We start from the raw sequence: 24,423 nt of genomic DNA on the forward strand, positions 1-24,423 counted from the left end.
AGTGCAAACTGGATGGTGACACTGGGAATTTTTTGAGAGGTGTCCAGATATCCAGTGGGATAGAGAAGGTCAAGTGGGATATTGCAGTAAGTAATGCCAGTGTTTCAGTGTCACAGATATCCCCTGGTTTCACCAAACCCCCTGTGGTGTGGCTAACCCATGGTTCAGCTCCTGCAGCAGTCCACTCCCACCTCAAGATCTGTTGGATGGGCACCATGTGACTGGCATGGGGCAAGGGGCAGTGAAGAAAACTGTCCTTCAGCCATGAAGTGCCCTTACCTTCCTCCCGGTCTCCAGCCTTGGCAAGTGGCACCACGGCCAGCTGTGCCCAGGCTGCTCTGCTGCCACACCCAACACCTCCAGCACCAACCTCTGACAACTCACTGACACATCAAATTCCTCTTCCAGGTTCCCACAGACTCCCAGCTGCTGCTCCTACATCTCATGCCAGCCCTACCACTGCTGACCAGGCAGGCAGCCGTCATATGTACCAATGGTGTACCCCTGACTGGGACAGGGCAGGTGTGTGGCACTGCTGGGTGGGTACAGAACACACATGTGGCACTGCAAGGCACATATGGAGCACAAGTGTCACCGATGGACAGATCAGGAGCACATGTGTGGCACCACTGGGTGGGTATGGAGCACATATGTGGCACCACTGGACAGACTGGGAGCATGCATGTCAGTGATGGACAGGGAACACAGGTGTGGGATTGATGGACAGACTGGGACCACATGTGGCACTGCTGGACAGGAGCACATGATGACACCAATAGACCAGAAGCAGACATGTAGCACTGCTGGGTGAGCATGGGACACGCTTGTGGCACTAATGGATAGAGCAGGAGCACATACATAGCATTGATGGGCAGACAGGGAACATATTTGACACCAACAGACAGATGAAGAGCACACACATGTGACACTGCTGGGTGGGCATGGGACATGCTTGTGGCACTAATGGACAGACCAGGAGAACACGTATGGCATTGATGGACAGGGAGAACATGCTTGGGACCAATGAACAGACCACAGCATATGTGTGACACTGATGAGCAGACCAGGAGCACACGCGTGGCACTGCCGGGTGGGCACGGAGCACACATGTGACACCGATGGACAGACCGGGAGCACACGTGTGGCACCATCAGCATCACGGCACATGCGTGCGAGCGCCGGGCAGAGCCCGAGCCGCAGCCGCCGGCCGGGACGGGCCGCCCCATCTCACCCGCCCCCGGGGCCCTCCGCGGCCGCCCCTCGCCTCCGCCCCCTCGGGGTCGGAGAAGCGGGACCGTGTCCCGACCCGCCCCGCTCGCCCCGCAGTGGAGGCGCTCGGTCCCGCCGCGGGACAGCCGGGACTGCGGGGCGGATGCGGAGGGCGGGGGAGCGCAGAGAGGCACCGGGGCCGGGGTCCGGCCTTTGTCTCCCGCTCCAGGGGCCGGCAGGACCGCGGTTGCCCCGGGGCCGGGCTCGGGGCGGGGTGCGGCTCTCCCAGTCCGGCGGGACAAGCCGCAGCCGCTCCGGTCAACCGAGGGCGCTGCGGGACGATCCCGGTCCTCCCGGCGGGCGGCGGTCCCCCCATTCCCACCTTCCCCCCGCCGCTCCCGCTGCCCCCGCGGCTCCTCCCCGGCTCTGCGGCGGCTCGGCAGGTGCCCGCCTCCGCCCCGCCGGCCCGTCCCGCCGCACACGTGCGCCCGCGCCCCGCCGGCCCTTTGTCTGGGACCGGCACCGGGACCCGCGCCCACCGACACCCCGCACCCCGCCTCGGCCGTGCCCCCTGCCCCCCGCTCCGCTGCTCCCCGGCCGCACGGAGCTGGATGGCCGGGGAACGGGGAAGCGCGCAGGGAGAGGGGGGGCGGCCGAGCCGGGGGAGCGCATCCCACCGGAGCCGGGGCGGGGGAAGTGGTAACCCCAGGGCGGGGGGTCGAAGGGGGGGGGGCCCGTCGGTGGCGGCGAGGCCGCTCTAACAGGTGGGATCCCGCTGAGAGGAGGAGGCGGCCGGAGGGGGGCGGAGGAGGCAGGGACGGGCGGGCGGGCGGGCGGGCGGAGGGAGGGAGGGAGGGGGACGAGCCGGAGCCGCCTGTGATCCTGTGACAGGAGCGGCTGCTGCTGCTGCTGGCGCCGCCGGTGCCTCCCTCCGGTCGCTGTCCGAGCCCCGGTGCTTCCCCCCCTCCCCGTTACAGCGGCCACCAACCCCCTGCGCCTTTTGCTCCCCGCTCCATCCCGCCCGTCGCCCCCGCAGCCCGTCCCGGGAGCGCCGCTGCCCCTCCGCCCGCTCTGGGACAGGGCGCGGGGCCGGGCGCCGCCGCCGCCGCTGCTGCTGCCACTGCCGCCGTTACCGCCGCCGCCGCCGCCGGTCGGGCGATGCCGAAGCCGCCGTTACTGCTGCGGGGGAGCCGCCCCGGGGACAGCGAGCTGGGGCGGCAGTTCCGGGACTGGTGCCTGCGCACCTACGGGGACTCGGCCAAAACCAAGACGGTGACCCGGAGCAAGTACCAGCGCATCGCCGAGGTGCTGCAGGGGGGAACCGGCTCCGGCGGCGGCTCCGGCGGGGGGGAGAAAGGCAAGTTCCAGTTCTGGGTCCGATCCAAGGGCTTCCGCCTGGGAAACGGCACCAGGGAGGCGACGAAGATGGGTCAAGTGGTGGTATATGTGCCGGTGAAAACGGGAACGGTTAGTGCGCTCCGTGCCCCGGGGGCTCTGTGTCTGTCTGTCTGCCTGCCTGTCCGTGTCTGTCTGTCCTCCCCGGGGGTGCGGGCAGGGAGGGGGGGGATGAATTGCCCGGGGCGGGGGCGGGCACCCCCGGGGCCGCGGTCCCCTCCACCGCCGCGCCGGCCCTGTCCCGTCAGCACCGGGCGGCCCAGCCCCGCCGGCCGCCGGGAGCGCGCATGCCCCATGCGGGGCGCGACGCGGGGCCCGGCCGCTCCCGCAGCCCCCGCCGCTCCCGGGGCAGCCGCCGCGCCCCCCGCGCCCCGACCCGCCCGGGATGCGGATGGGCAGAGGCGCGCCCGAAGCCTCGCACCTTCCGCCGCCCCCCCGTCCCCGGTACCCGTCCCCGTCCCATCCGGCGCTGCCGCCGTGCCCGGGCGCTGCCGGCGCGGGGGAGGAGGGGGCGGCGGTGCCCCGCGCCGTGCACCTGCCCCCGCGGGGGGGCCGCGCCGCCGCCCGCTGCGGGCCCCGCGCCCCCCCGCGCTGTCCGATCACGTTCGCCCGGCATTTCCCATCCGCCCCACGGCCGGGGACAGGGCTGCAGTCAAGGGCAGCGGGCGGCGGGGAGGGGGCGCCGGCACCCCCCGCGCCGCCGCCGCGCCCTGCCCGCCCCGCCGCCGCGCCGAGCGGAGCGGAGCGGAGCGGGGAGAGCCGTGCCGAGCGGAGCGGGGCGAGCCCGAGCCCGAGCGCCGCGCTGAGCCCGGCCCCGCGTCCCGCGGCGCTGCCCGCCCGGCGCGGCCGCCGCAGCCGGTGCCCCGGGGAGTGCGGGCAGCGGCAGAGCCCGGATTAGGGCAGCCTCCCCCCCGCGCCTGCCCGCGGGCCGCCGTCCCGGGAACTCCCCCGCCGAAGCCTCATTGTTCGGCGCCCGGCCGGGCCGGGGCGCGGGGCACCGGCCGCCGCCTCCCTCCCTCCTCCCGACGCCGCCCGGGGCTGCCCCGCCACCCCATTGTTCCCGTCCCGAGCGTGTCCCGCTCCCCGGCGCGGGGGGAAACGCGCAACTTTGGCGGCCCCGGCCCCGCGCGAGGAGCGCCCAGCGGGGCTGCCCCGGCCCCGGCCCCGCGCCCCCCGCTGGCCCCCGCACCCCCCGCTGCCCCGCCGGGACCGCGGGTACCGGAGAGCTCCGGCAGGGATTTTTTTCCCCCTGTCCCTCCCCGCCTCTCCCGCTGCTGCTGCTGCTGCCGCTGCTCTGAAGGGTGCAGTGTTTTCTGTGCACACAGACTCCAGCATTGATGTGGCTGGAGGATGCTTCCATTGAGGGCAGCCCATCTGTGGCAAATGCTTCTAAACGCACTATTTACCTCCCATCTGGTCCGCCTGATTATTGGGGGGAGGGGGAAGGGTCATTATTTCTCCCTCTCCCTTCGTGGTGCTCAGAGGCTCCTTTCTTTCTCCCCTCTCAGCCCCCCTCCCCCATGCCATGCCCCAAAAAAAATTCTTGGCGATTTTTTTTTGAGACATTTTAGCAGCCCTTCTCTTCCGCTCCCCCCCGCTCCAGGAACCCCTGCGGAGCGTGGATTAGGAGTGGTACCCCATTCCACAGACCCAGCACTCCCAGCAGGTCCTCTCCATCCAGCCAGCGACTCTATCCCAGATCTTCCAAATGCTGCAGAGTCATGGTACCCCAGAGAGGCCGACCCAGGCTCCCTCGACCCCGCTGCTCGCTAGATGCCCCCTCCCCTTTGTCCGGGAGGGAGTCCCAAGGGTCAGCGGCTCAGCCAGCCTGGTGCAAGCCCACATATTCCCAAAGGGCCTCTGCACAGATGAAGTTTCAGCAAGGAGCATGCCTAGGCCCCCGCATCTTCCCTGGCAGAGTCCCTGCAGGCTACAGGCAGGAGTTACACCCAGGCTCCCCTAAACCAGCAAACACAGATAGGCATGTCCTGGGGGACAACCGAATTTTCCAAGGGGCAATACAGCTTATTTCCTACTGCCTGGCTGCCCAACTGATATTAGGGCTGGGAGTGCTTTGCAGAACCACTGGCTGTAGGGAGACCAGTCACTGCACTCCCCAAAAGCCTCCAGTATGGGATCTGTAGAAGTTGTTGTCTCCTGATCCCTTGGTCCTGGCCTCCCTGGCCCCACCATACCTCTCTCTATTAGGAATCCCATGGCCTGTTTCAGATGGGTGCAGTTGGAGTTTTGCCTAAAGTGGCTCTTAAATTTAGAGATAACTTGGCAGGGATTTTCTTCAATTCCTCATCCTTGGTGATTTGGGCTGGGTTTGGGGTGTATTTCATTGCTTTCATGCACACAGTCAAATACTTCATTAAGCTTATAGGAGGCTTTTGCTGGACAGTAATGCCTGGATTCTGGTTTAGTGCCTGTTCAGCTGCTTTCCCCAAATACTTCTGGAGGGGTGTTTCAGTTGCTTTCTCCTGGCTGCGCTCCTCAGCAACCTGATCTGGCTTGTCCTGTCTGCTCTCCCTTCTCTGGGCACATCTGCCAGGCAACCCCTGTGCTGGGGATGTCCCCTGCAGCAGGGACAGGCAGAGCCCCCAGCCCGGGTGCAGTGAGGGGGAGGCTCTGCTGTCACTGCAGGTCGCTACAGAAAATCCAAGGGGCTGTGAGGGAAAGCTGGAGTAGAGGTGGTAAAGAGTGTGTAGAGGGCAGCAGTGGGGATAAGATTTCCTTTCCCTGACAGGGCTGGGGCCACTCCTCCTCTGGAAAATAGTGATAATAATCCCAAATTCCCAAAATACCCCCCTTCCCAGCAAGCCAGTAGACCTATTCCTTTTGGCTTATGCATCCTGAACTGGTTTGTGTATTTTCTGTGCATCTGTAGTGAAAAATTAATTAACATGTGGTTATTATTTTCTCTCCTGAGTAACTTTCCCTTGCCCTCCTCCAGGCCTCTCATCAGAACAGGCCTAATCAGATTTGGGTGGCTTGAGAGCGGGGACTGTGCACTGAGAAGGGGGCATCTGCCTTAGGTGGTGGTCAGAGCAGATGGTGGTCTTCTCAAAGAATGCACTGGGAATAGGAACAGCAGTGCGGACGGATGTCTGGCACAGAGACTGTTCACATTTCTTTTTCCCAGATGAACGTCCCAAAGATGCTGGACATTTAACACATGCAATTAAAAAAGCCCTATGCAGATAAACACAGGCGGTTCAGTGGTGTAGGACATTGTTGCCTGACAGCCCTATTCATGCATGGCCTGCATGCTGCATCCTTTAGGTCAGGGAGTTGGAAAAAAATGCATTTTTAGGCTGTAGCGAGGAGGAGGGTATCTTTGTGTCTGCAGCACAGACAATGGACACAGCCCAAAGTGCCCAGATATGTCCTTTCCCGTGGCCGATGAGCACGAAGGTGTGAACCCTCTCATTATCCATGGGCTGGACTGACCCCTGGCAATGGATGTGCAGCCCTTGCCCTTCTCCCCAGCTTTGCTAAGAACTGTGGGAGAATTTGTCCACGAGGTGGTAAGATGCAGTTGGTTATAATCTCATGTCCCTCTTGTCCTAAGCATTTAGCATCATTTAGACAGTCTTTCCCAGACAAACGTGGAGTGAGATGGAGCCCCGGTGCAGGGAAATGGACAGGGCTCGGTGACAAGCGGCAGAGCAGATGGCTGTGGCCGGAGCAGCGGGTGTGCAGGGGAGGGTTCACCTCAGACTTGGGCTCGGGCGTTTGCTGCTCTCTGGATCAATGCTGGCCTTGGCCGTGCGTGGTGGGAGCTTGTCACAACTCCGGCGCAGCGGCAGCCCCGCAGGACAGATCCCTGCTGGCAGGCCGTGCTGCAGGCTGGGGGCTGCGGGATGAGCAGGGCAGGGCTGGCGTCAGCCTGGCCCTCCGGGGGCTGCAGGAGCCGTGGGGACCGGGCAGGCTCTGCAGCGCTGCCCACGCTGGATTCTGCTGCCCCACTCGTCCCCCACAGCACTGACACAACGCTCTGGGGCTCTGTGAGCATCACTAACAGCATGAGGGCATTGCCAGGTGGGTTGCTGCTGTTGTACAGGTACAGCTCACCTGTACTGGGACCCCCAGAGCCAGATGTTCAAAATTATTTTATGATTATGCCCGGTGGAACTCACCTGGGGAGCGGTGCTGTGGCAGGGGGAGCACCAGAAATAGAATTGGAGAGTCCGAGATGCAAAGTGGGTGGAGGCTTTCACCAACAGCAGGAAAACCATCCCATGGGACAGCGAATAAATCTCACAGTACAGCCTATCCCGAAATACGTTTTAGCTCCAGAGACTGGAGTGTTGTGATGTGAGAGCTGCGGTGCCAGGCCGTGGGACAGCACAGCACAGTGGCAGAATGCCGGAGCTGAGGAGCCAGGCATGTCAGAAAGATGCTGCTCCAACAGCTAATAGAGGCTACATTTTTCCTAGTACAAGTACCCTTCAATGCCCATATTCAGTGCCCCAAAAAACTGCACATCTATAACCTCTAAGAACATCAGTCAACAGAAGGTTTTCACAGCGTGAATAACCACTCAGACTTTCTGGGGACTTCAAGTGATAAAAAAAAATAAATCAAGACCATTCAGAAGAGCCTCAGACAAGGCAGATGGGCCTGAGGGTATTATCTGAGAAATTGTCTATTACTCCCATTACACCAGCCTTACTTAGAGCACACAGAGCCTTCACCTGCAGAGACCCCCACCCTCAGCACATGGGGCAGCACTGGCTTTTCCAAGGAGTGGAACCTATGGCAGGTTTATATTTAAATGTGCACTCAGGAGGCTTGCACAGTGCTGGCCTGGCTGCATGGTCCCATTCTACCCCAGCTAGAGAAAATCCCCCCACATCAGCATCCCTTCCACATTCAGCTCCAAGTTTGCACAATATCAATCACAGATTCTACTTTTGAAGGTGCTCATGATAAGACTCAGAGCAGTGACACCCAGTCCCCTGGGCTCGAGAGCTGGCTTAAGGCTCACCAGGCAGCAGCAGAAGCCTCCAGTACCTTGGCAAGGTGAATTTAAAGAGCTCTGATGATCTGCAGTTATGCAGCCTGGCAGAATGAAGTTCCTCACTGAGCTGGGAACAGATCTGGCAGCAGAGCCTGTTTCCAGCTCCTGCCCACTCCCACCCCTTGGGACAGCCTGCTGAAGCTGCTTCTGGGGATAAGGGGGAAACCAGCATCTAATTCAGTTCTTGCTTTATTTCTGCCAAGCCTGCAAACCTGATTAAAGGCAGCCCCACTGTGGTCATTAGGACCACAGTAGGGCATGCATGGCACAGCTCCAGGGGAGATGCCACCATGCCAGCCAGCCTCAGCCTCAGGGACTGGCTTTGGTCACTGGTGCTCATGACACCTGGAGTGCCACTAGCAAAGGTCCCAATCCTCAGTACATGTCTGACCAAACAGTGTTTGAAAAAATAACTCTCTCCATCTCTATGGCACATCCTACATGATTCCAGAAACAGGGATGGCACAGCTGATCCAAGAGGAACAGAGTTTTTTGAATAATATTAATCTGAAATTATCTCCTTCACCCACAATTGTTTTCAGATTTGTGGTCCTTGAAGGGTGTCACTCTGAAGAAGGTCCAAAACCAGACAACCAAAGCACAACTCAGCCAGGCTTTGGTCAATGAGGCTGAAATGGAAAGAACCTCAGATCTGACAAGGGGCTGTTCCCACCCTCCAGGTTATGTCCCACCTTTGCACAGAAAAACAGACCAAGCACTCAGGGCTGAGTTAATGAGGAGCAGAGAGGACTGGCTGTAAAGATAGTACATGGCTGTTCTCAGCTCTCCTCGTGGGCCGTGGGTGAGAGGAGCTTACTCTGACCACAGGCAGACAGGGGAATTTGGTCCCTGACTAAAGACAGCAGCAGAGCCCAGAGGGGCAGCCACACCACTGTCAGTGAGAACTTTCTCAGGACCATTCTCAGAAATAATCTCCTGCTGATACGATTTCTTCAGTTTTGGTTTTACCATTACATTGGGCTTGGTATGAGGAGCCTGTGAACCTACACTGTGGACAAGCAAATGGCAGGGAAAGCCCAGAGGTGTGGAGGAGTCCACCTGGCCTGCATGGATGCTCTGGCATTGCTGTGACTGAGGGATGCATATTCATATTGCATTCTTTAGTGCAAATGAGTAATTATCTTCCCCTGATCTCATATCAGCTGTGCCCACCTCTAAAGGATCACATTGAGATGGACCAGAGCCACCCCTGAGTTTCAGTGTCTGGTTTAATTAGCTGATTGTAGCAAGGGCAGGTACCTGTTGGCCAAGATCACTGTCTTTGTTGGAAAGCTGCTGACTTCCACTTTTGTGGCTGGTGCCAAAGAGTAGCAATTTGTTTGAGGAGAAATAGCTGCAGACTGTCTGTGCAGTGTTTGGGAGCAGAGAGCAGAGCAGAGGTTTGGGTAACAGTGTCTGTGCTGCATGTCTGAGGTTAAGGCAGTGGCCTCTGGAAGTGGAGTGGAGGCTGATTGTGTCTTCCTGGTATAGAGTGACAGCCAGGAGGACAATGCTGTGTGAGTGGTTTCTGTCCTTGCTCTGCTTTGACTTGGCAGCCTTGGAGGATGTGTTTCCCTTCTGACAGATGGGCACAGGCAACGTTGGTGGCTCCAATGCATCCACTCCTCACCAAGAGGGAGAGTTCCTCTGGGGAAGATGGGATCCCTCTGTGTCTCACATCTGGGCTCACTGGTTGCTGGTGGGTCTCTCTTATGGGAGTCTCTGGCTTTAAAATCCAGACTCACCTAGCACGCCCAAAGAAAAGGAGGCTAAAGTTAGGGACTCCTCTCCTGGCTGGCATTTGAAGGAAGGATCTCAAGGCAAACCCCGAGTCATCCACTCATCCACACTGTCACAACATCCAAAACCTTGTAGGTGTTGGTGCTGCAGGTATCACCTGCACCAATGCCCGAGGGATTCATGGTGTTCCAGTTTGCAGCCTCACAGCACTGGGACAAGCAGCCAGTCCAGGGAAGCTGGTCCCTTGGAGATGCTCTCGGGTTTGTCATTCCCATCATCAGATTGAATGCTGGTTGTGTGGCTCCCCGGGCTGGGAGGAGGCCCGCCTGCTCCTGCTCACCTGCGCCAGGCGTTTGTATCCAGCAGAAAGCCCTTGAGCTGGTGACAAAGGTCTGGATGTGGGCTGGAAAGTACAGTCCTGTCTCTTAGCAACTGGTTCCTACCTCTGAGCTCTCAGAGCCGTGTGTGGGACAGAGAGCATCAGTCACGCTCCCGCTGCCGCAGCGGCAACGCGCCGAGGAGGGGATGGGGGATCAGGCCGGCTCCAGCCACCGCCGAGACGCCTAAAGAAGCTCAGGCATTTCTAGCACAAGCAGTCATCTGTGAGCCCAATCAAAGCTCCGGTTTAATTGCTTTCCTCGTGCCCTTCTCTCCCGGCCAGCGGGCGCCGATTGGCTGCAGCAGCAGTGCCTGCCGGCACCCAGAGCCTGCTCCCCACCATTTCGGTCCCGGGGTGGGGACAGGGAAGGGAGGAGGAAGGGGGAGAACACGGCCCGTGTATTTCTAGAAAAATGAGATGTCATCGGGTCCTCCCCTGAACTCCTCCACACAGCACCTGGGAATCCCCATCCTCTCACAGACATTTGCATGGCTGTTTTCTCTCTCAAGGCTCGTTCTGCTGTTTCACCCTCGTGTTTCCTCTCCCAACCCAAAGCAGCTCCTCTCTCTGGTGAGTGTTTCTCAGGGGCTCCCTTGCCAAGCACTGTTTCATAAACATTTTCACAAATCCTCTGCTTTGTCCTCCTAATTAACCATCCAATTGGCCCCCAATGGAGCCTTCACCTCTCCTGTGAAGATCCTGCTTGCACAGATTATAACCTGTCAGCTGCCAATTTATTCCTCATGCAGAGTGCAGGTTGTATTAATTGTCTGCCTTCCCTGCCCTGCACAGTTTGCCCCCCTTTTTTCTGCTCCCAGAAGCATCCCTGTTTGGAGACACAGACTCACAGAAGACCAGAGGGACCCAGATGTGAGGCTGCTCCATATGACCCAGATGTCCAGCCTGCAGTGATGTGGCACTGAGACCAGATGTGATGGGACAATGGGCCACACCTGGTAATCCATCTCTGTGGATGGATTACCATGACAGAGTGTTTAAGAACATGCTTGACTTCTGCTCCCCTCATGTGCAGTCTCAGTTAAGAGCTCAAAAAAATTCCACTTGGTCATCCCAGGTTAATGGTGAATCCTTCCTGGGCTTATTTAAAAGTCCGAGCTCAGCTTTTGGAAGAGTTGGGGTCCACCTAGAGCATTTATGATGGACACAAGTCAGAACACAGAGGGGGTTTATGTGAAGGCAGAGGGAGGCCAAACAGATTTCCATCAGTGTCTCTCCCCTGTCCTCCACCCCAACTCCCTCTGTAGGACCCTCCAGCCTTGCGGAGCTGTATGTGGGCCCAGGACAAACACAATGCCAGTGGCTGAATGCTTTGCTGGATTCCCATGTTGGGAAAGGGGCTGATGGAGTCCAACATGACCCTCATGGTTCGACATTGTTCCTGTTTCTTGAACCCAGCATGTGCTCCTGGGGAGTTTCCAGACTGTGGTATCAGGGCTGGGCTGTGCTGAAGCCCCTGTGGTGAGGTACAGCTCAGTCCCTGCCATGCCCTGACCTGGTGAGGAGTCTGGTTTGGGAAAGAAGGGCATGCAGGCCTTTAACCCCCATCCCCAACGTTGTCTGAGCTGTCAGCATTTCCCTAGAGGCACATCATGCTCTTCCTGTGGGTGTCTGCAACGGTGGCCCACATACTGGGAACTGCCAGAGCACAGGGGTCTGGCACTGGGATGCCACACATCCAGGGCCCAGCCTCTCAGCCCAGCCTGACCTTGATTCACTGTAGCATCACTTGTAGCTGATTTTACATAATTTTGCTTACCACTGATGAACTGAACTACCACCGCTGCTCTGTACCTCCTCCTCAGTTTCATTTTGACATCACCATGTCCTCACTGTAGGTGTGATGATGTCACCTGGCTGCCCTGACACTGCCAGGTCTATTCCCAGGCACAGAGGGGTCACCTTGCTGTGACAGGTCACCTCATCACTTTTTACAGTGCCTTGCCCCCCTCTGACTCAAAGGATTTTGCTTTGGTGGTGATCCTTTATTAGATTAGTGCTCAGCACTGGGGAGATCATTCACAGTGATAAGTTACTTCAAGGAAGAGCCAGCTCTAGACATGTTTTGAGTTTGTGTAACAGCTGCATATTATCAATATTCTTTAGACTTCTACTTTTTTTTCTGGATGCTATGGAATATAAATGCTCTTCTAATTGTAAATTCAGCTCACCATTTCCCCCCTTTTTTCCACTCCAGTAGCAGCCCCCCTCAAGTCACCTAAATCAAGATCCAAATGACATTAAGAAATCTCTACCCATCTTTGTAGATTTCTTTAAAAAACCTACCCCAAAACTCATATTTTAGAGTCATAGAATCCCAGGAGGGTTTGGGTTGGAAGGGACCTTAAAGCTCACTTCATTCCAATGCCCCTTCCCAACACCTTCCACTACAGCACTAGGTTGCTCCAAGCTGGCCTTAAGCAATTCCATGGATGGGGCAGCCACTGGGCAAACCCTGCTTATTTCAAAATAATAAGAAATACTGCAACATCATAGTAACTCCCAAATAATAATGCCTGTGGTCTCCTCCCTGTTAGTGCTCACAGTGTGGCACTTCTCCAGCACAGGACCCACAGGCTGAGGAGCAGGGTGTGATGCTCATCAGCTGATGGGCAGTGGGAAACCAGGGCTCCAGGGCAGTTGGGTGCTCTGCTCGTGCAGCCTTTCTCACCATCCCCAAGCAAAGCAGTGCTCCAACAGCAGCTTGGAGTGCCCCACAGCACCCAGTATTTTGTTACCCCTGAAAGAACCAGCTCCCCTTGCTCCTGTGGGGTCACATTTATTGGGAAGCACTGAGCTTGCCTCTGCCTGCCAGATCCAGCTGCTGCTGTGTCTTCCCCACCAGTGCCTGGTGCTGGCAGGGAGGCAGCTCTGCTCTCCTGTGCTGTGCAAAATGTCCTCTGCCTCCCGGGCAGAGCAGGCATCTGAGGAGCCCCCAAGCAGCCATCAGAGCAAGGCTCTCTGCCTGCTGGGCTTCTCTTCCCTCCTCCAGGCAGCCCTGGGATGGATGGCAGCCACATTCCCCAGCCTCCCAGCAGCCCCCCACACCCACCCACCTCCCCTTGGCACTCTGCACCTGGACCCTCTCTGCAGCCGGAGGCAGGGCTGCCATTTCCAGGCTCTCCCCTCCCTTGCTGGTGCTGTGTTTTCATTCCCAGGCCTGGGAGCAGGGAGAGGAATAAGCTGAGGTCAGAGCAAAGGCCTGGACCCATCCCCATGGCTCAGCTGTGGCTGCTGAAAGAGTGGCTTGCTCCAAAGAGGTGCCTGTGCCCCATGAAAGACACACACCTCAGCTGTGTTTACTGGCTAAAAATAAAGCACCCAGCTCCCCTCACGAGGAAGTATTTACTTTGAGAGGAAAAAAAAAGTATTGTGTACAGTTCTGGGTAGGGAAACAATGTGAATGCCCCCAGTCCTGGCCCGAGTCAGTGTGGAGCGTCAGGAAAATGAGTTCTTCTTTATGCCTCAGTTTCCCCAGGAGAAATGAACCCTCTGGGCCAGAGGGACTCTCGGCTGCTCAGGAGGGCTGGGGCTGTTGCCACTGCAGTGGGTAGAGCTGGAGATCCAAATGCAGGATGGGGCTTCATGTTTGCATGGTGCAACATGACATACAAATGCTCAGTGCAGGGAAACACCATCAGCATTTTAGCAGCCGCTTTTCTCCCATTTCTCAACCAGAAATGATCAGAAAAATTTCCCAGCAAAGTATTTCCTGGAGAAAAAAAGAGCAAATTCTGTAAATGAGAGCAATTCCCATAGACTTCTTGTGGGTTCTTTTATAATGAGCAATACAACTGATATTGTTCTTAGCCCAGCATCTCCCCAGTGCCTGTTCCTAAGACATGCACTGTGCCCATGGCATGAGGGGCAGGAGGAAGAGGGAAGTTCGAGGAATCGAGCTCCTCTTTCTCCTCACAGCATTAGCAGAGGGAGCCTGCTGTGGTTTAACATATCCCCCGCAAAAGCTGCTTTCATCCTACACCTAAATACCATGAGGAGTGAACTTCCTAAAGCCCTGGAGAAGTCTAAATATAGAAGCCAATCAAGGGCTGACTTCCCAGAGATGCAAAGTACCAAGAACAGTTTTTTGATCAAAAGTTGTAAGAGTCCATATTGAAATGTCTGTTTGGCACTGAAGCCTGTGCAGGAGGAGTAGTTGCAGAGGTGGGCTGTGTGCCAGTGGTGTCCACTGGTGTGGGTGGAGGCTGGGAGGCCACAGGATGCCCAGGAAGATGGACTTGAACAATCATGGTGTTTGGAGGGAATTCTTCATGGTGAGGGTGGTGAGGCTTTGGCACAGGTTGCTCAGAGAAGTTGTGGCTGCCTCATCCCTGGAAATGTTTAAGGCCAGGTTGAACAGGGCTTGGAGCAACTTGGTCTAGTGGAAGGTGTCCCTGCTCGTGGCAGAGGGCTTGGAACTACATGGCCTTTAAGATCCCTTCCAACACAAACCATTCCATGATTTTGTGATCTCTGGAGCATGTGATGGGATGTCTCTGGTGGCTCAGCAGGATTTCATTCTGTCCTGTATGTCACAGTTTTGACCTCTGTAGGTGCCAGCTGCTCTGTCCTGTGCATGTCCACTCCCTTGTCCAGCTGACCATTTTTGTCAGAAGACTGAGAATTTCCTGAGAACAAAACACAACCTGTAGGAAATTAGAAAGGCATCTTAAAAGAGCAGCAGAGCACTCAGGTAAAACCCAAACCCCACCTCTGCTCACCTCAACACAGGGATGCTCCTCTGTGTGTGCAGCAGAAGGAACCACCCAGGGCTGGCAGAACGGGCAAAGGATGTCTGAGTGCCACAGGGATGGCACTGCTGGTGTGGGCTGGGGAACCTGTGGTCATGCCATGGGGCAGCTCCACAATGGGACAGGGGACCCCGATCCTGACCCAGCTGGGCACAATGTCTGTGTCCCTCAGCCAGCGGGCAGCAGGAGCACAGGCAGAGCGAGTGGCATGGCCTGTCTCAGTGTGCAGTGGAGGTGACCTTGAGGGACAGCTCGATACAGCTGGCCTCAAACCTGCTCTGCTGTCCCAGGGATGAGGGTGACAGTGGCCCTTCCAGACAGCAGTAGGAAATTAGAGTTTAACGTGCAAGAGACTCTGTACTGGGGCGGGGAGATGCTGTGGTTGGGAGATACAGCAGGGAAGGCTTTCATGTGGGAAGTGCGAGGAGAGGCGAGGGCAGAGGGTCTGCTCCCAGGCACAGAGCAGAGTGCAGCCATTATCAGGCAGGGCTCTGCTGGCAGGAAGCGGCTTTTGACTCACAGGAAGCTGAATTCGGGTGGTATCAGCCCCTCTCGCAAGGGCCAGGGCAGTGTTTTATCTGCCGTTGAGCACAGCAGATGGGGAAGCAGTCGGCACTCCCTCCCATCCCACTCCTGCTCCACAGCCCCTGTCTGACCGCCCTCCAGCGTGCCCCCCTTGGAAAAGGGATGCTTCCCTGTGGAGCTGCGAAGCGGGGGCAGCTTTCCAGGCCCCAGGAGAGCTGCCAGCCCTGCTGGAGGAGGCAGAGATTGTCCTGCCAGCTGGTGCAAGGGCAGAGCCAGGACCCTCCAGGCTGCTGAGCCCAGAACAGGCAGGTACCAGGTCCTCCAGCAGTGTCTGCCCCTGTCAGTCTGAAGAGAAGAGCCTTGGAGAGCTGGCTCTCTGGCTTGCAGGTCAGATTAAATCCTCCCAGATTCTCCCAGATCCAAGTGCAAGATGGAGAAGGGCTTGCAGGGGTGAGGAGCCCTGTGCATGGAGCCTGCTTGTCATCCCTTGGCCTCTCTGGAACTTCCCAGGTTGGGAGTCTGGTTTCGCTCGGGGTGGTGGCAGCTCACCGGGGCTCGGGGTGGAGGTCACCGCGGGCAGCGTGGAGGGGATCGGGTGGCAGCTGCCAGCATTAGACCTGCTGCCCCACAGAACACACAGTTTGCTCATCAGTGCTGCAGTTTAGCTGCAAAAACTTCCAATTATGGCAGTTTTCACACCCAGGCCAGGCTGCTGAGAAGTGGCCGCAGGGGCTGGTGGAGACACAGCACTTTGCTGGGAGTGGAGGGAGCAGGGTGGGTGAAGGAGGCTGGTCACAGAGTGTGCAGGTGCTGCTGCGGGGCAGAGTCGGGTCTGGGTCGTGTGGGAGCCATGGCAGGGCTGTGGAAGCCATGGCACGTCTGTGTGGGAGCCATGGCAGGGCTGTGGGAGCCATGGCAGGGCTGTGTGGGAACACAGCAGGTCTGTGTGGGAGCATGGCAGGTCTATGTGGAAGCATAGGAGCACTGTGGGAGCCAGGGCATGTCCATGTGGGAGCCATAGCAAGTCCATGTGGGAGCAGGGCAGGGCTGAGGGAGCCATGGCAGGTCTGAGTGGGAGCAGGGCAGGGCTGTGGGAGCCATGGCAGGGCTGTGGGAGTGATGACAGGTCCATGTGGGAGCCAGGAGAGGTCCGTGTGGGAGCATGGCAGGGCTGTGGGAGCCAGGGCAGGGTTGTAGGAGCCAGGGCAGGTCCGTGTGGGAGCCAGGGCAGGGCTGAGAGAGCATGGCAGGTCCGTGTGGGATCATGGCAGAGCTGTGAGAGTCAGAGTAGGTCTGTGTGGGATCATGGCAAGCTGTGGGATCATGGCAGGCTGTGGGATCATGGCAGGCTGTGGGATCATGGCAGGGCTGTGGGATCATGGCAGGCTGTGGGATCATGGCAGGGCTGTGGGATCATGGCAGGCTGTGGGATCATGGCAGGGCTGTGCCAGCCCGCACGGCTGCGATGGGGCTCGGTCGGTGGGCAGGGCACGGCTCTCCGGCGGGATGGCGGTGCCAGGGGGTGGCAGGAGCCGGGCCGGGTCCCGCCCGGGGCAGACTCTGTGCTGAGGGATCCGACCCGGCCCCCGCGGGCGCTGCCCCCGCACCGGTGCCTGCCCCGGGCCCGGGGGAGCGGATTACCGCCGGTTGCCGTGGTTACCCGGTACCTGCGGGCGGCCCCAGCCCGGCCGGGCGGGGGGGCCCGGCCCGCCCTCCTTCCCTCCCTCCCTCCATCCCCGTGTCCCTGCCCGTGTCCCTCCCGCCGCCGCGGCAGATGTCACCCCGCTCCGGGCGGCTCGGGCGCTGCCCGTCCCCTCCCGCCGCGCCGCCCCCGGCCCGGGCAGCGCTGCCGAGAACAAAAGGTGCCGGCGCTCGGCGCTGCCAGCGCCATGGCCGGGGCCGCCGCCCGGCCCGAGCCGCGCCCGGGACAGCGCTGCCTGAAATGGCTGTCGCCGCCCGGGGCAGGGCACGGCTCCCTCCGGCACCGAGCCGGAGCCGGGGGGATGGAGCGGGGCACGGTTCCCTCCCCGGGGCCGGAGGGATGGAGCGGGGCATGGCTCCCTCTTGGCACCGAGCTGGGACCGGGGCGATGGAGAAGGGCACGGCTCCTTCCCTGGGGTCGGGGGATGGAGCGGGACACGGCTCTCTCCCTGGGGCCAGGGGGATGGAGAAAGGCACGGCTCCTTCCCTGGTGTCGGGGAATGGAACGGGGCACGGCTCCCTCCCCGGGGTCGGGGGGATGGAACAGGGCACGGCTCCCTCCCCGGGGTCGGGGGGATGGAACAGGGCACGGCTCCCTCCCTGGGATCTGGAGGATGGAGCAGGGCACGGCTCCCTCCCCGGAGCTGGGGCGATGGAGCGGGGCACGGCTCCCTCCAGACACCGACTCGCGGTCGGAGGGATGGAGAAGGGCATGTGAGGTGCAGGATGAAGAGAGGGCACGGGGGATGCCAAGTGAGGGGGTCCCGGGGGTACAGGCGCTCCGGGATGTGAGGCAGGCAAAGAAACGTGGGAACTAGAGGAGGTGGGGAAGACAAAGGACACTGGGGAGGGAAAAGACCCGATGGAGGAGAGGAGGTGAGAGCGCTCGCAGCGCTGGGAAGGTGGGGGGGAGGTGAGGAAAGGGGGGCGAGAGCTGTGGGACAGGGGACGTAGGGACAGAAAAGGAGGAGAGACAGGGAACAGCGAGAGACAAGCGAGTGCGGAGCAAATGTAAGGTAAAGGAGGATGGCTGGGAGGTGGCAAAGAGGTCCTAAGCACCTGAAGTGCCAGCCACTTCTGAGCCCTTGTGTCAGGGCTGAGCTTTGCTCCTGAAATCTTTCACTCCTTTTGGGGCCAGATGACTTCTGATAAAGCCCCAACTCCAGAACGGGGTTAAAAGCATACCTGCTTCCCATTCTGTTTCCCAGCTGAATTTTTATTGCTATTTAAACCTGAGAGGTTTTAAGCCGTTCAGAGATATTATGGGCTCTGACTCATGCCTTGAATACTGGTGAGCAATACTGGGTGTGGAAGGAGGAACCCGAGGGGCGTGGGCTCCTCGGAGAGGTACTCAATAGCACGCGTGTCCTCTTAAATCCTGGGTCAACATTTGGGTATATTGCCGGATATAAACCTCCCTAATGCTGGAGGCACTGTCTTGGTACAACTCCTTGTACCCAGTGCCTTTGATACCGTTTGCATCTCACCTGCTTTCCAGAGCTAAATAATCATCCCGGGGAGAGCAGCCACAAGGGTGAGGAGGGGATGGAGAGACGCAAGGAGTCAGGGGAGGATCGCTGCAGGGAGTGGGATGCTGAGGAGGCAGCTCCGGCATCCAGCCGGTGTGGAGAGGAAGGCGCTGCTGGGTGCGCAGGGAGGCTCGGGGAGGCTGTAGTGATGCCCAAACCCTCGGGTTACCTTCACTGCATTCCTTCTGAAACGGGGGAGGAAACACGGACCCGCTGGCCGTGCAGGGAGGAGGGCATTAGCTGGCTAGAAATAGTGATTTGCATACAGGGTTGATTACAGCCTTAATTTTGAGGGCTCTGCTTGTTACATCTGACTGTGCTTTTCTCCTGCTGCATTTTCCTTTGTCCTGTTTCTGTAATTATCCTCATTTCAACCCTGCTCTGAGGATTATTGGTCAGTAGGAAGCCTCCTAATGCCCGCTTCTCCTTGGCAGGGGAATACCCATGCCCTCGATTAAACTGAAACTCTCCAAACGGTGACAGAAGAAATTAGATCTATATTCCTCAAAGACACTCCCTGGGGCAAAGTTTCCCGACCCCCACCATGCAGCCCTGCCACCCTGCCCCTTGTGTTCACTCTCAATATTCTCTTTGTTACAGCCACCTTCAGACCCGGCTCGGGGCTCCTCGGGGAGGGCAGAGGTGGTTTATGTTGGAAAATCATCGTGCCCGTGTCCTGGTTGAGCTCACCGACTGTCCTGCTATAGCCCATGCCCAGGACAGGGAAGTCTCTGTTCTGAAATGGGGGTGAGGAGCCAACTCCAGTAGGCAGCACTGTGCATTAAACCCTGAGATGCTGGGTAGCTTTAGTATAAGGTGGACCCACTAAGTGATTGATTTTTGAGAGGCCCTTTACTGGTGGCTTAAAGAACAGCATTTATTCAATCTATAGACTGAGTAAGATACACAGACCCCAACCAAGGACAACACAAAATATAGGTTAGGAGACTGGGTGTTCCCTGCCAGCCCCTGCCCACAGCCTCTGCCAGCCCCTGCCCACAGACTCCTGCCAGCCCCTGCCCACAGCCTCTGCCAGCCCCTGCCTGAGACCCCTGTCAGCCCCTGCCCACAGACCCCTGCCAGCCCTGCCCAGGGACCCCTGCCAACCCCTGCCTGCCCTCAGGGGTGTGAGAATGCACGTGATGAAGATAGTTTGCAGGTCATTCAGATGTGCAGGTTGCTGCCGAGCAGTGCAGTGTGTACCCACTGGACAGCATCCATGCATTCCTTTTGAAAGGCAGGCCTCAAAGGGACATAGTGTGTGTATATATGTGTGTGTATATATATAGAATTTTTTTTCTTTTGTCTTTGCAAAAATGGCATTTTTTCCTTGAGCAACCTCCCAAAGCCTGGCCCTCTTTTTGGTCCCCCCTGTTATTACAGTAGCCACTGACCACCTCCCACTAGCCCTCCCTGCTCCTGTGCTTTGTGCCAAACACTGATAGCAGCTGCTGGGTCCCAAAGGCTGCCTCCCCTTCCCACAGCACTCCCTGCCAGTGTGAGCTGACACCGTTGGTGCCAGTCAGCTCGGAGGAGCACTGCTCCCCACACTTCCCACTCCCATCAGTCTGTCACCACTGCCGTGTGGCAGAATTACTGCCTCCTGCTCTCCAGCACATCCGAACACACAAAGAGCTGTGCTGCTGCTGCCAGCGCTCAGCTGCTCTGCGTCTGTGAGAGGGAGGGAGCCTTGGAAAGGTCAGTGCAGGGAAGGAGGGGATGTTGGCTCCCTCCTTTAGGGGCTGTATCCTGGCATCACAGTGAAACCTTGTCCTGCTGGCTGATCCACGTCTGCAGGGACTGCAGCCAGGGAGGGTACCCCACATTGCAGGGCTTCCCAGAATGGTTTAGCATCATGTGCAGGTCCAAAGAGCCTCCTCTGCCTGTTCCCTGCCTAGTAAAACCATCTCACAGTATGGAAATTGAATTTCTTGATTGGTTGTGACTCCACTCTGGACCCTTCTCTTGTTTTTATTCTTGGCCCAATTTCACTGCCAGCTTTAGCAGCACAACAGCAGCAGCCGCCACTGCCCTGGCTCCAGCAGGATCCTCCCTGGAGCGCTGTTTAATTTATTCCCCACATCCCCCGTGCCCAAGGCAGCCCGAGGCGGGAGCACTGCCACTCTGCCCCCTCCAACCACATTAGCCCCGGGCCGATCTCGTCACCCCTGTCACCCATCGCTGACACTAACTCAACTTGCCTGCACTGTTGTAGGGGGCAGATGGACTGTCGGAGCCTGAGGGCATCTCTCTGAAACGCGTGGCTGTAGTGGAAGATTTCTTTGACATCATCTACTCGATGCATGTGGAAAGCTCATCGGAGCCGGGCAAAGCACCCAAACATGCTGGGCAGAAGAAAACCTACCGAGCGGTGAGAGTGCCCCCCGTGCCCCGGGCAGTGAGGGGGGACCGGAGTGAAGGGGTTGTGGGAGTGAGGGTCCTGTGAGGATGGGAATGAGAGGGCAGGTAGAAACAGAGCCACTGGCAGGAGGCAGAGCTGGAGAGCCCAGTGTGCCTGTGCGAGGAGGCGTGAGGAAGGAGGGGTTTAAAGGCAGAGCAGCTGTGCTTGGGGACAGAAACGGGGCTGCAGCGGCAGCAGCACAGTACGGCTGCTGGGAGAGGAGAGACCAAGGGAATCATACAAAGACGCATTCGAGGGGGAAGGAAGGAGAAACCCTCAGTATTAGTGATGAGTGAGGGGATGTTTGCCTGGTCCCCTGCATGCTCTAGGCCATCTGCCTCCCTGTCTCCCTCAGCCAGAGGAAAATGTCTCATATGGGCCTTGAAGGGCAGGAACAGTCAGAAAGGGGGAATGGGGCATGGCTGCAGCCCTCCTCTCCTCCCCAGCCTCCCCAGCAGATGCTCTAACCAGCCCATCCTGGGTTTCCTCAGTTACAAAATGGAGGCAGGCACTGAGCTAGGTCTCATCAGGTGCTCTATGGATGGTGAGAACCAGCTCTATCCATCCTGAAACCACTCTAGTTAGGTCAGGAATAATTTAGCTTGAAGTGTGCTTCTCCAGGGAGCTTGCTGTTTCTCCTGACTCTGCACAGACCTTCAATGCAAACATTTGGACTCTCCTTTTACAAGAAGAGCTGTCCAAACCCAAGCTACTCCCTTATTTCCCACAGCCCTAAGGACTAGGTCGCTTAGAGACAGGAGTGGCTGGCTGACAGCTCATCTCTGGTGTACATGTCATCCTAGAGAGGTCTGTGCAGGCTGTCCTGGTCTCTGTGATGATGCCTGAGGTTCTGCAGAGCTCAGTGTGCTGCCAGAGATGGTGCAGGGCTGGAGTCTGTCCTGAGTGTCCTGCCTGCCTGTGTCCCTTGTCCAGCCATGCTGGCAGTGCTGTGAGACAGCCCAGTGCCCTGCAGCCTCCCACACGTGGTGGGAGCCTCCAGGGAGCAGAGCTCTGAACACAGAGCTCGTGGCATCGCTCTGTGCCCTGAACACTCGGCTCCTGCCCCTGTGGCAGAGTGAAGGGCTGTGGGCTGGGGCACACACTGACTCTCCCTGGCCAAGGGCAAGTGACCTCTTTATGGTGTGGAGGGGGCAGCCCCACCAGCATGACCGCAATTCAAAAACTTTCTGCTCATTTCCCCAGCAGACCAGTCTGACCCTCCCCTAATTCCTTCAATTCAGCTCTCTGGAGGACTAATCTGTGCCCTGCACAGCCCCGGGGGAGCAGGCTGGATCCGTCTGTTTTCCCAGGCCTGTTCGCAGCAGTCAGAGAGCTTCATGCTCCACCCCTCATCTCCCTCTTGAGCTGAGATCATCACATTAGCAGTGTGTATCCCCTCCTGACCTGGCAGGGCACTGCTGGCTGGGCTGCCCGGCCTCACTCCTGCCCTCACTCCCCGGAGCGCCTTTGCCGCCCGGGCTGGAAGGAGAAATGGTGCAGGGCACACACTGTGCCTGGCTCGGGTGTACAAAGAGATGCTGCTGGGTGGCCAGTTAGGAGGCTCCAGGGTCCCCTGCCTCTTTCTTCCAGCTCCCTTTCCCCACCGCTTCTGATTAGAGGCACTGGAGAGTTTGCCCTTGTCCATGACCTCCGGAGGGAGGCAATCAGAAAGGGAGTTTGGATGGGAGATAACTCATCAAGGAAGCTGTCTGCTCTGCAGAGCATCAAATCAGCTGAGAAATAACAACTGTATCACTAAAATTAGCCGAACATTTGCAGCAGAGACTGTGGGCTTGCTGGAGCAAAAGCGGCAGGGAGACGGCTGAGCCCGGCGGGCAGCGCGGGGCCGGTTCCCTGCCTGCGCCACCGCACCGCGGCTGCCACCAGCAATTTCCAGGCCCCTAATTTCAGCATTTCTGCGGGAGTCCCTCATGCTTGTGCTTCGATAAATACCACACAGAGGCAAAGACAGAACTGGCATCCACTCGGTCACAACAGAGCTCGGCGGGGCTGCAGCTAAATAGGAGGAGAATCCCATGAGGACCAGGCACTGCAGCCTCCATTTGAGCGCTGGGACAAGGTCCCCGCCTGAACTTTCCACCCATCTGGCATTCTGTGCATGTGAAAGACCGGGCTCTGCTGCCGCGCAGTGGAGAGGGATGCGGATCCTCCCACCGCAGCCGCTGGGGCTGCCTGAGCCGCGATCCCGCGACCCCTCTGCCCCTGCCCCACTGCACCGCTCCCGGAGCAGGATTGTAACCCACGGTGGAACATCACCCTTTCCAGGAGAGTAGAAAATGCTTGGAATTTAGGTATTTCTTGTATTTAGTATGTATTTATGTGATTTAGGTATTATTTCTGGGAGGATGACGCCCACCAGCCAGAGGAGGGGACGGCGACATCCTGGGCCACCCAGCCGGCTCGGCCCATCACCAGCCCTCACCCACGAGGTGTCTGGTTGCAGCCCCACTTCCCGTCCTCAGCCCCACTTCTGCGGGGCTCACAGCCCTGAGGACTGGCACAAACAATTGAATTTCTGTCTGCTTTATGACCCCACTTGTAAGTGCTGTGACCCCTGTGGGGGTCACGGCCCCTGGTTTGGGAGCAGTTGCGTGCTAGGACAAGTCACTTAGACCAAACAGGATGGGTGATTAACCGTAGGAATCAGTCCCAAACTAAGAGGTGGGCTCTCCACCTCTTAATGCCTTCCAATTAAGACCAGATGTCTTCCTGGAAGATGTTTTGGGCAAACCACAGGCCACTGGTCTGCAGGAGAACCTGGTTGAAGTTTCCTGGGTTGTGCTACACAGGTCAGACTCCAAGATTTGATGGTCTTTTATGGCTTTTAAGAAGTCTACATTAAAATTGATTCATTCCTTCTCCAAATAACCTACTCTTGATCTTTAGAAATGCTGTAAAATTGCTGCTGGCAGGGATTCCTTGGAATAACAGGACTCTGGGATTGCCAGGCATCTTATGTGGGTGCTTAAGTCTGGATCTACTGTTTTAACTTCAAGCATCCAAGTTTTAAATGCTTATCCTTAGCTTTTCTTGATCTGTAAAATACAAATATCCCACAAAGGTTCAGAAGACTTAATTCATTACTGTTTGTAAAAATGTTTTCAATTCCCTAGATAAAATATGTCACAGAAGTGCAAAGTATTATTAACAGTAATTGATTGTCATTGTGGGAAAAAGTGACCTGCCCTTACAAAAGATTAATGGATTCTTCAGGTTACTGGTGTGATGGTAATTAACAATGCAAACAGAGCTGATGAGACCTTACTTTTGCATTTGATTCTTACACTGTCTGTAGCTTCACTCTTCCCAGACTCTAAGGGGGAATGGGAAGGAGTTCCTGGGAGGATATGGCTATGCAGGGATTCCAGAGGTCTGTTCAGTTGTGTCTTCCTGCCTCTCTGACACATAGTTACCCACCCAAAGTGTTCCCCATCAACAGCTGCCCTGAGGGCGGGATTTTGGGCTGAAGAGAACAATGTGTGGCTGGAGCTGTGGGTGGTTCTCGGTGGGCTGGGCAGGTGAGGTGGGAGAGTGCCCGTCTTCCCTCTGGCCATTGGCCATTCTCCCTCTCCCGGGACATTCAGCTCTCTGTTGCCTCCCCAGATTGCAGAGACCTACGCTTTCCTCCCGAGAGAGGCTGTGACCAGGTTCCTGATGAGTTGCACTGAGTGCCAGAAGAGGATGCATTTCAACTCCAACGGCCTGGAGCCCAAAGGTAAGGGCGAGTG

General features: G+C 57.9%; 1 protein-coding gene across 1 annotated transcript in view; it reads left to right on the forward strand.

Annotated features, from left to right (window-relative positions):
* The first annotated feature begins 2,091 nt into the window (after positions 1-2,091).
* NOL4L (nucleolar protein 4 like) overlaps positions 2,092-24,423 on the forward strand; it is a 58,807-nt gene continuing 36,475 nt past the window's right edge. Inside the window, exons 1-3 of the mRNA XM_071572994.1 lie at positions 2,092-2,676; positions 20,489-20,644; positions 24,299-24,410. Coding sequence (XP_071429095.1) covers positions 2,368-2,676; positions 20,489-20,644; positions 24,299-24,410 — 577 coding nt within the window. The 5' untranslated portion in view covers positions 2,092-2,367. The remainder of the gene's footprint in view (positions 2,677-20,488; positions 20,645-24,298; positions 24,411-24,423) is intronic.

The sequence above is a fragment of the Pithys albifrons genome, chromosome 18 (genome assembly GCF_047495875.1).
Source record: "Pithys albifrons albifrons isolate INPA30051 chromosome 18, PitAlb_v1, whole genome shotgun sequence".
NCBI lineage: Eukaryota > Metazoa > Chordata > Aves > Passeriformes > Thamnophilidae > Pithys > Pithys albifrons.